The following is an 11,377-nucleotide window of genomic DNA, read 5'->3' on the forward strand; positions in this document are numbered from 1 at the left end:
CCATTTATGCAAAATTCTAGAAAATGCAAATTAATCAATAGTGACAGAAAGCAGATCAGCAGTTGCCTGGGAGTGCAGGGGGAGGAGCTGGAGTGAGGGGTTACAATGAGACATGAGGAAACTTGGGGCTGATGGAATTTCACTATCTTAGTTGTGATGATGGTTGCATTGGGTGTATACGCACATAAAAATTTGTCAAACTGTATACTTTAAATATGTGCCATTTATTGTATGTCAATTATTCCTCAATAAAGCTGTTGAAAAAAAAATAAGTTTCAGAAGGAAGTAGCCAGAAGTGGTCAGGAGGGAATTGGAGCACTAATTCATTGACTGAGTCACTATGTTCTATGCATTTGACACATCATCTCTGATTCTTACAACAAACTGGGAAGTAAGTATGGTTATCCCTATTTTCCAGATAAGGCATCTGTGGTTCAGAGAGATGAAGCCACTTGCTCAAGGGCACACAGAGATAGATTTAAACTGTGCTCTTTCCATTCTGCCTCACTGTCTCCCAGCAATGTGAGAAAGTGAGAAGGCTGTGCTGGTTCATCGATTGCTGACAGTGAGTTGATCAGGGAATATGAGGCATGAAAGGTTACTGTTTAAGGTGGAGAGTGAGGGGCTTGGACCGCTCCACTCTTGATGTGACTTATGAACATGAACCACTCATACACATAACTTCCCTCTGGCAATCTGGGACGGGATGCTGGGGATGTACATCTCAGTTCCCTACTCACCATGCACTACATGATTTCATTTATGAAATGCTAAAGCAGTTCTTACAAAACAACAGAGAAAACAAAGATCATTCAATATATTACAGTGAGAAAATTGATTAGGCATTTGGGGAAAAAATAGATTTTTTTCAGTTCATCTTTTATTCTATTTATCTTTATCAACCCCAAGCTGATAAAGAATTAAATACATGTTATTAAATAGAAGTGAGTATTTAGCAGATCTTTGAACTGAGGGTAACCTTCTAAGCTTTGAAATGACGAGAAGAAATTACAAGAGAAAAGATCAACAGATCTGGCTATATAAAATTTTGAAACTTTGTACATAGAAAAATATAACCAAAAGGAAAGTAACTAATTGGTAAAAATATCTGCCTCAAATATGACAAAAGATGAACTTCTGTGATCTATAAAGCACTCATGCAAATTGATCAGAAAAACACATCCCTCAGGGACTTCCCTGGTGGTCCAGTGGTTAAGACTCCACGCTCCCAATGCAGGGGGCCTGGGTTCCATCCCACATGCCACAACTAAAGATCCCGCATGCCGCAACTAAGACACAGTGCAGCCAAATAAATACATAAATATTAAAAAAAACACGTCCCCAAAGATTAATGGGCTTCACACAAGGGGTAATGGAACAAGTAAAGAAGCGTATGGCAAAATGTCTAACCTCACTAGTGATTTTTTGAAGTGCAAATTAAAACAATTTCGTTAGTAAAAGTTAAAAATAAGTGATTACCAGGCTGACACAAGTATAGTAAAACTGCAAGGATGCTCCAAGGAAGGTTTTTGGCAATACACATACACCACTATCAGAGTGTTCAGACTCTTAACACAGTGCTCCCTTTCCAACAGCTACTGCCAACCACTCCCATGGACTAAGCACGGATGTACCAGTTCTCCCAAATGGGAGTCTCCAGCCCAGACCATATACCTGAGCTCAGACTTGTGTCTATAAAACATCTCCAGCTGGTGCCCCCTCCCCCTCAGTGAATGTACCACTGAGTCACCAAGCCAGAAACTTGGGAATCATCCTAATTACCTCCTTGTCCCTCACCCCTGCACATAACGTCATTTCCCAGTCAGATCCTGCCAATACTCCATCTGCAATGTCTTTTGAATCTCCCCCCTCCTCCTCCGCCCCACAATCACAGACCTGGGTCCCACCCTTCTGTTTCTGGCTTGTGTTGTTGAAAACAGCCCTGGCCCATCTCCTCCAAGCCACTCACACTTCCTTCAAACCATTCTACAAGGAGCAGTCGGAGTTATCTTTCTAAAGCACAAAGCCGATCCCATCCTTTTTAAAATCTTTCAGCGGCTCCCCATTGTCTACCTACAGGTTAAAGTCCAAATTCTTAAGATTTAACAGCCCTTCGTGTTCCAAACTGCCTCGCCACCATCTTTCCTCTGAAGATCTTCTCCTGGCTTTCTATCCCCTCCTGCCAGCCTGCCTCTCCCATTGTAATGTGAATTCCTTGAGAGCAGGAACTAGATCTTAATCATCTCTATTTCCCTGGCTCATAATACAGAGCTTGACACAGAGTAGGCACTCAATAAATGTTGGGTGAAGGAATGGTTTTATTCTAAGGTAATCATTCCACTGAAGGGAAAAGCCACATAAAGGAAACTGTTCTCTGTAGCAACATTCATAATAAAGAAAAGGTACAAAAAACTAAATGTTCAACAATAAAGAACTTTTATTAACTATGGGATATCCATTTAATGGAATATGATGCAGCTGTTAAAATACTCATTATGAAGATTATGTAGCAACTCAGAAAGTTTTTATAATATAATAAAAGCAGAATACAAAATAGTCTGTATGCTAGGCCTAAAATTATGTAAAAGTATGCATGCACACAAACTGATCAGAATGAGAACAGGAACAGGAACAAATGAATACAGATGATGTGTTTAGGGTGTTTGGGGAGGTACTGTTTTGTGATTTTCTTAGCTCTTTCCCAATTCCCTTTATTGTTGTTAGAATGTCATTTGTCCATAAATACAAATTGATGGAGAAAAAAATATACTGAAAATGCTTTGATTCTGTCAAGTCCTTTGACAAACTGTGGTACAAAAACAAACCAACCACTGACCTGGGAGGCAAGAGACCAGCCTCCCTACCCCATCCCCCACTCCCAGCTAGTTGCGTGATCTTAAGTAAGATCTGAAGCTCTAACCAGCCATTTTTCCTATCCTCTTAAGCTGGAAGTCCCATGGTCTTTCCTCACTCCCAAGTGAACCCCCATCATATCTGTTGACTGCACCACCATCTTCCCAATGCCCTCAGACTGAATACCTCAAAATGCACCTTCTATTGTCTCATCATCTTCTCTCTCTCTAATCCCCACCTCCAATCAATTGCCCCTTCTTGCTAATAATCATCTCTAGCATGCTTTACTATGGACCTAGTTTTAGACAAAGAGGAGTCCCTGCCCTCCTAGTGAATAGTGTCTGATTGAAAAGAGCCAACCAATTTTTTTCTCTCTTGCTCCTCTGCAGACTGATGGGGGATGAAGTGGAGGGCAGAGACAGAGACATGTAAAATGGAACCTCCTCGGTTAGGAGCTTGACCCATGGTGGGAGGAGGTCAGGCAGAGGCTGGCTGCTCTCAGGGATAGTACAGTGAAACTTGGCACAGTGAGTGGGATGTTGACTCAGTTTGTTCATTCAACAAGTATTTACCAAGTGCTGGACATAGCGCTAAGCTCTCTGTTAGGTGGCAAAGGTGAATTAGGGCAGGCTCTTTCATGGAGATACTCACAGTCTAGTGGAGGACAGACGAGGAAACTAGTCATTACAACCCAATCTGCTACTGTGTTGTCATCGAGTTTGAACCGAGGACTCTGGGACAGAAGAATGTGGGATTCACCCTGCCTTAGGGGACCCGGGGCTCACAGAGCCAGAGGGACCTTAGCTGTATGCATCTCCAAGGCTGACAAGTGGGATTAGGTGCCCAGGAAGGGGGTTGGGCTATTCATGGCAGTTCCAAGCTGAGGGATCATCGGATCCACAGGCAGGAAGCTTGAAATAGGCGACTTTGCCAGAGCAGTAATACCTTGGAGTGGCTTAAGCTTTGAGGTTTGGGATAGGGTAAGGGAGCAATGGGTGTCTGGGTGCAGGAGGCAGGAGGTGACGGGCAGAGGGACCTGAGAGGCTAGGCAGGAGGCCCAAGGGCAGTTTCAAAGTAGGGAAATCACATGATCGGATCTAAGTTTTAGTTAGATAACTGGATGGTCTCTAATGTTCCCTCTCTTCCCTGAGACTTTATGGTAAGTGCTAAATGCATTGTACAGAAATGGAGGGGCAGAGTTCAAGCAGAGATCCTACCCTCCCACCCCTTACACTCCACCCCCTCCGTAATCTGCAGAGAAGGGAGAGAAAAAAATATTGATTCTTCCCAATTTACAGTATGGGTAGGCTGACTGGCTTGAAGGAACTTGGAAGAAGAAGCAGACAAAATATGTTTTAGAAATAATATTAGATATTCATTTCAATGTATTCTTTTTAATTTTTATTTATTTATTTGAAGTATAGTAGATTTACAGAATTGTGTTAGTTTCAGGAGTACAGCAAAGTGATTCAGATATATATATGTATATGTGTGTGTATATATATATATATATGTATATATATATATATATATATATATATATATATTCCTTTTCAGATTCTTTTCCATTACAGTTTGTTACAAGATATTGAACTTAGTTCCCTGTGCTATACAGTAGGACCTTATTCATGTCAACGTATTCTATGGATTATATGATCATGTATATGTGGGACTTGAAGTAGCCTCACTTTGCCCTCTCCTCAAAGACAGGGAGCTTGTCTAGCTCACCTTTGTTTGTCCAGCACCTCACACAGAATCAGGCGCCCCAGAGGCGCCCGGGAAACACTGGAGAGGGGAGGGCGGAAAGGGAGGGAGGAACTCGCCCTTGGGAAACACCCCTTTTTCGGCAGCGGTTCCCAAGCCCCGGACCTCTGACCTCCCACCAGCAGGGGGCAAGAGAGCGTCCCCGCGCGCCGCGAAAGGGCGGAGCTGGGTGGAGCGAAGCCCCAGCGCACGCAGCCGTGCAACCTCTTTTCTGTGCACAGCGGAAATAGGTGGATCTCTTTCCGTGCCTAGCGCAGCCATGGTAAGGTAGCTTCTTTGCGAGCTCTTGGGACCGATCAGTCTCCATCCTCCAAGGACTGGGGCTACTCGGGGCTGCGGGGCTCCCGCAGCGGGTGATCGGGCGGAGGCAAAGGGAGAGCGGCTGGTGGGGTGGGCCCAGGCGGGCTCGAGGGCTAGGGCGAACACCGGCTGTCGGCGGTGGGCGGTCGGGGGATGATCGGTTCGGCTGGCGGGAAGGCCTCGGTCTCCCGGCCGGCCACACCCGGTCACGCATCATGCGGCCCTGGGAGGAGCGTCTTGCTTCCCAGGCCGGAGCCCCGAGTGGGCCCAGAGGACAGACGTCGGGCCCGGGGAGGGTGGAGAGTTTTTCCGTCGTGTTTTTGGCACGACCTGACTTTACGTAGTGTGGCCAGTAAGCCTCTGTATACGGCATTAAAAAGGCTTCCTTCTGCATTTTAAGGTGAAAAGTGATCTCACCTTTAGAGTTTGAGTAAGCCATTGTTGGCACGTGGTTGTGCTGAGGTCAGATTAAGTCTCGCATCTAACACTTTAAAACCTGACATATTTCGAGAAATTTTCTGTTTGATTAGTAGTAGCACAGATTGTGGTCAGTTTCTGTTGCTGGCTGGCTGGCTGTGTGCCAGGAGGTCCAACCCCTGGCTATTTCACCAGCATGTCCTAGTAAAACAGCCTCTAGAAGCATACGCACTTTTAAGTGGTAACATAAATAATTAGTAACAGGAAACACTGTTCTGAAAGACAGTTAACGGTCTCTGTACAATGAGAAGGCTGGTTGCAGTTTGTGAAATCTACAGTATTTTGCTGTATACTATGTATCCATTTGTTTCTCTGCCTTTAATCACGGCCCTGTGCTTTTTACATTGTCCACATTTTGCTGAAGAGGAGACAGATGCTGGTCTTTAGAGAATAGTTGTAGCTGTGTAAACTGTTCTTGAAAAGACCTGAAACTGTTTAACAGTATTAAAACCGAAAACTCCTTCAGGCTCGTGGTCCCAAGAAGCACCTGAAGCGCGTAGCAGCTCCAAAGCATTGGATGCTGGATAAACTGACTGGTGTGTTTGTAAGTATCATCATATTGTAAGCATGTATTTTTATGTTGTAAGTATCTTTTTTTTTTACAGTTTTTTTTTTTTTAGATGTTGGGGGTAGGAGTTTATTAATTAATTTATTTTTGCTGTGTTGGGTCTTCGTTTCTGTGCGATGGCTTCCCCTAGTTGTGGCAAGCGGCCAGCAACCCTAGTCTTCATCGCGGTGCGCGGGCCTCTCACTATCGCGGCCTCTCTTGTTGCGGAGCACAGGCTCCAGACGCGCAGGCTCAGTAGTTGTGGCTCACGGGCCTAGTTGCTCCGCGGCACGTGGGATCTTCCCAGACCAGGGCTCGAACCCGTGTCCCCTGCATTGGCAGGCAGATTCTCAACCACTGCGCCACCAGGGAAGCCCTATGTTGTAAGTATCTTAAGAGACGTGTCTTTTACAGTTTTATCGAGATATGATTGATGTATTTAAGGGACACACTTTATACTGCTCCTTTAAGTGTCAGGCATCCCTGATTACTGTATCCTGTTACTCATTTCTTAAGGGCCCTGTGCTATCTAGCTGTGCCCCACCTCTTACCTAATAATTCTGTGCCTCATTTCTTCCACATACCACATGGATGCAGGACCTCAAATGTTCTTAACGGGCCTGGTCCTCTGAAAGGAAAATGCTGTAAAACTTTAAAGGTCTGGAATAGTTTTGCACACTTTGAATACCTCTTGTTTACCCCAGTGGGGGGGGCGGGTGATAGTCTGGTGAATCTCAGGACTTCAGAGGTAGTTTGAGTGGATCCCACCAATAGTTTAAGATAACTTTTTTTTTTCTGCACTGTACCTTCGTGGCTGTGCGTGGGCTTTTTCTAGTTGCGGCGAGTGGGGACTACTCTTGGTTGCAGTGCGTGGGCTTCTCATTGCGGTGGCCTCTCTTGTTGCGGAGCACGGGCTCCAGGCACGTGGGCCCAATAGTTGTGGCTTGCGGGCTCCAGAGCACAGGCCCAGCAGCTGTGGTGCATGGGCCCAGTTGCTCCATAGCACATGGGATCCTTCCGGGCCAGGACTCGAACCCGTGTCCCCCGCGTTGGCAGGCGGACTCTCAACCACTGCGCCACCATGGAAGCCCTAAGATAACTTTTAAAATCATTTTACAGGCTCCTCGTCCATCTACCGGTCCCCACAAGCTGAGGGAATGTCTCCCCCTAATTATTTTCCTAAGGAACAGACTTAAATATGCCCTAACAGGAGATGAAGTAAAGAAGATCTGCATGCAGCGTTTCATTAAGATTGATGGCAAGGTCCGCACTGATATAACCTACCCTGCTGGTTTTATGGGTAAGTGGTTAGTGGTGGGCACTTGGTGGTGCTCCTTGATTTTTTTTTATCTCCCTCTCTAAAGTTACCAGCAGGCTTTTTCAGTCTCAGAAATAAAGCATGACTTTCCCTCTGAAGAGTTTTACTTCCATATTATAGGGCTGCAAATCATAAATCATTTCTCAAAACCAAATTTCAATTTACTTCAGATTTTACGAGTCATAAAAACAGGATTTTGAAACATTAAAGATTAGCTAGCCATCATTGATCTTAGGAATCCTTGTTAATATTCGAAATGGGAAGCATACGGGGTTTTTTTTTTCCCTTATAGTGTGGTTATTGTTCAGCATGGGGGTACTGGGGGTCACTATAGTAACCTTAGTTATTACCATTTGATATCAGATGTCATCAGCATTGACAAGACTGGAGAGAATTTTCGTCTGATCTATGACACCAAGGGTCGCTTTGCTGTTCATCGTATTACACCTGAGGAGGCCAAAGTGAGTGTTGCAAGCAGGCTGGGCCTTCGTTTAGTAAAAGTACTTGATTCTGAGTTACAGCCTGAATTAAGTACATGGGCCGATCCATTGTGCTGAGGTAGGTAGACTAGAATTACTCATAATCTTATACCTGGAAACCAGGCCAATCAAGTTAACATCCTCAACAGAGTGTGTGTTTGTTTGTTTTTTGCGGTACGCGGGCCTCTCCCGATGCGCAGGCTCAGCGGCCATAGCTCACTGGGCCCAGCCGCTCGGCGGCATGTGGGATCTTACCAGACCGGGGCACGAACCCGTGTCCCCTGCATCGGCAGGCGGACTCTGAACCCCTGCGCCACCAGGGAAGCCCCAAAAGAGTGCTTTTTATGGCAGAAATGAATTCTAGCTGAGCAGTGACTTCTGGTTGCCTTTTTTTGAGGCAAGGAGAGTGATTCCTAGGAACGTTTGAGTATCTGAAGAATGGGTCCTTTAAGGATAAAGGGCCAGAAAACCAATATCTAGTTCAATCCTATTGGCCCTTTGTCTAGCTTTACTCTGGGGAGGGGAAAGGTATTAGTGGAGGGGACCAATAACCCTCGGGGCACTAGTTTGAGATAACTCAAAAAAGGTTACAGACATTGATTATTTAATCCAGTTTGTTGTGATGGTTTTATGCAAAAGTTCATGGCTTCTTGAATTATTGGCTGTAAGTGAAGGTTAATTCAATTGGATGAATCGGCTAATTTCCTTAGCTACCTTGTTACCAGCAGGCCGGAGGGCACATCCATTGGCATCAAGGTGATTTGATTTACTTAAAGGATGTCTTGGGGAGTGAAATGCTTTGTGAAATTGTTGATTAGATGAACTGGTAATACAATTGCAGTTTGTGAGACAAAACTCAATTGTGACGTAGAAGGAGCCATTAAGAGGCACTTGTTAGCTGTCTGGGTGAGTTGGAGGGAAGAATTCAGACGCCCCTTGAGACTTAAACGACCTGGGAAAGGGGAGGTGATTTGCATTGGAGCGGGGAGGAAATGGTGGTGATCATCCCTCCACCTGGGAGTTTGAGGTTGTGAGGCCTTAAGTGCTTTGAACTTTTAACCTTGGGGGTGATGCAGTACTACAGAGGAAATACATAATAAGAAATAGGAAGGCTAGCCTAGAAGGGGGCAGTGTGCAAGATGAATTTATGGCGGAGTGGGAAGAAAAGTCAGGGACCCCATCATTCAGCTGCAGCTCAGGAAACAGGCTGTTCTGTGTGGGGGCTGGTACCTTCAGCTGCTGGTTGCATCTTTAAGCTGGTGATTTGTGGCTTTGAAAGAACTTGTTTTTTGTACTCTGGAGCATAGTGCATATGAGCTAGACTAATGTGGGTAACCCATGTGTTTCAGTATAAGTTATGCAAAGTGAGAAAGATCTTTGTGGGGACAAAAGGAATCCCTCATCTGGTGACCCATGATGCTCGCACCATCCGTTACCCTGATCCCCTCATCAAGGTGAATGACACCATTCAGATTGATTTGGAGACTGGCAAGATTACTGATTTCATCAAATTTGACACTGGTAAGCAGGCTATGCTACATAGGCATTCTCTTTAAAGGCCAGGCATAAGAGCTGTTCTTTACTTTTATTTTTATTTTTTTATTTTTTATTTTTTTTGCGGTGCGGGCCTCTCACTGTTGCGGCCTCTCCCGTTGCGGAGCACAGGCTCCGGACGCGCAGGCTCAGCGGCCATGGCTCACGGGCCCAGCCGCTCCGCGGCATGTGGGATCTTCCCGGACCGGGGCACGAACCTGTGTCCCCTGCATCGGCAGGTGGACTCTCAACCAGTGCGCCACCAGGGAAGCCCTACTTTTATTTTTAAGTTAATTTAATCAAGCCCTATGACTCGTGCAGGGCCTGGGTACAGGGTTTTGTTTGGCGTTTTAGGGGCTCGAGGTGATTCTGATGTGCACCTAGTTAGCAACCAAAGCTAGATGTCTTTTGTTGATGTAGTAACGGATTGGGAAGGAGGCAACTCTTATTTTTAAGAATGTTCAGAGAATCTGTAAAACCCTTACGGTGTCTCGTTTCGGCATGGCTTTGTGGTGGCAATGAGGGTTAGAGAGAGGGATATGTTCTGAACTGTGGGGAGGGAAGTCAGCTAAGAATGTTTTCAGTGGGGAGTTGGGAGAAGCTGTGAACAGGTAACTGCTCCACTGCCCAGGTGTATGGTATTTTTACCTCAGGGATCCAAGTGCTTAGAATATCCTGTGTGGCAGAGATGAGGTCTTGTATAACATGTTCTCAGGCCTGCTCCAGATCTCCAAAGCCTCCCCATCCATGGAAGTGGCTTGAGGGCTGGGCAGGGAAGTCTAACAAAAAAGCGGAACAAACTTAATTGAGAGAACAGCCCTTTGTAATGCTGTCATCCCCCAAATCTGTTCACAACGGTAGCAGAGAATTGTGCCTTGGAGGAACTGCAGTAGTCCAGGCAAGACATGGTAAGGACCTAGTGAGGTGGGTGCAGTGGAGTTTATTACATTTATTAGCTGTGCAGGAAGGATAGAGCAAATCTTAAAAGAGGGCCCTGAGAGTTCTAGCTTGGGTAACAGATCCATAGAAGTGAATTCAACTGGGACAAAAAGATTAACTTTGACTTTGTTGCAGACCTGTCTCTCTGCTACACAGGGCATGGTTCCTTGTTCTGAGCAGATTGTCTGTTCCTTCCTGCCTAGGTAACCTGTGCATGGTGACTGGAGGTGCTAACCTGGGAAGAATTGGTGTGATCACTAACCGGGAGAGACATCCTGGTTCTTTTGATGTAGTTCATGTGAAAGATGCCAACGGCAATAGCTTTGCCACCCGGCTCTCCAACATTTTCGTTATTGGCAAAGTAAGTCTGGGTCTCTCTGTCTTCTGCCTAGTCCAGAGAAACCTGTACAATGCAAGTACTGGCTGGGATGGCAGTGCCTGGCTCCTGCTGGCTCTGCTGAACCTAGTATAAAGCCACCTCTGGGATAGGGCTCACAACAGGGCTGAGGCAGATCTGTGCATTTTCAGTGTCAGAGAATCAGTGGTGGACCAGTTCACACCTGGGTTGGTGGAAAGTGCCAGTAATGGGATGAATATGCCTTATAGTTAGGTTCTTTCATTTGTGCCTGTGTTGGGGTGGGGGTGTGCTTTTTGAAACTAATGCTTGGCCTTGGGCACTATTTCAGTACTTCTGAGACTAATTATGGAGGGTATCGTAGTTTGCATCTACAGATACAGGCAACAAGTTTAAAGTGGGTATTTCTGATAAACCAGCATCAAAGTGTCTTAAGACTGCCTGACTGTTGCTGAGTGTTTTCACAGACAGGCTTCTCTGTTCCTCTAGATGGGAAGACAAATGTAGCATGTGCCAACCTGTTGATGGTGTGTAGCAGGTTTTGATTCTCCTTGTTTTCTCCTCCAGGGCAACAAACCATGGATCTCTCTTCCTCGTGGAAAGGGTATCCGCCTTACCATTGCTGAGGAGAGAGACAAGAGACTGGCAGCCAAACAGAGCAGCGGATAAAATGATCTCTAAATGACGCAATTGGGAAAGTGCTACATAATTAAAAACCTTTTTAGTGTTTGTTGTGGTTTGGGTTTGTGTTTGTTCCGTTTGCTTTGATTTACATTTTCCTTTCTACTTTATAACATGAAAAGTAGATTGAA

General features: G+C 45.5%; 1 protein-coding gene across 1 annotated transcript; it reads left to right on the plus strand.

The window, feature by feature from the left end:
- The first annotated feature begins 4,763 nt into the window (after positions 1–4,763).
- Positions 4,764–11,377, plus strand: RPS4X (ribosomal protein S4 X-linked). Its single transcript, XM_081221684.1, has 7 exons — positions 4,764–4,879; positions 5,861–5,938; positions 7,061–7,241; positions 7,623–7,720; positions 9,088–9,259; positions 10,414–10,571; positions 11,133–11,377. The coding sequence occupies exons 1-7, from the start codon at positions 4,877–4,879 to the stop codon at positions 11,232–11,234; spliced, it is 792 nt and encodes a 263-aa protein (XP_081077810.1). The 5' UTR covers positions 4,764–4,876; the 3' UTR covers positions 11,235–11,377.

Source organism: Mesoplodon bidens, assembly GCF_964165515.1.
Source record: "Mesoplodon bidens genome assembly, chromosome: X".
Lineage (NCBI taxonomy): Eukaryota > Metazoa > Chordata > Mammalia > Artiodactyla > Ziphiidae > Mesoplodon > Mesoplodon bidens.

Excerpts from the sequence above, each read along its gene's own strand:
- RPS4X (XM_081221684.1), top strand. Across the intron at positions 5,939-7,060 it reads ATAAACTGACTGGTGTGTTT|GCTCCTCGTCCATCTACCGG; the intron begins GTAAGTATCATC and ends ATCATTTTACAG. Across the intron at positions 9,260-10,413 it reads TTTCATCAAATTTGACACTG|GTAACCTGTGCATGGTGACT; the intron begins GTAAGCAGGCTA and ends CTTCCTGCCTAG.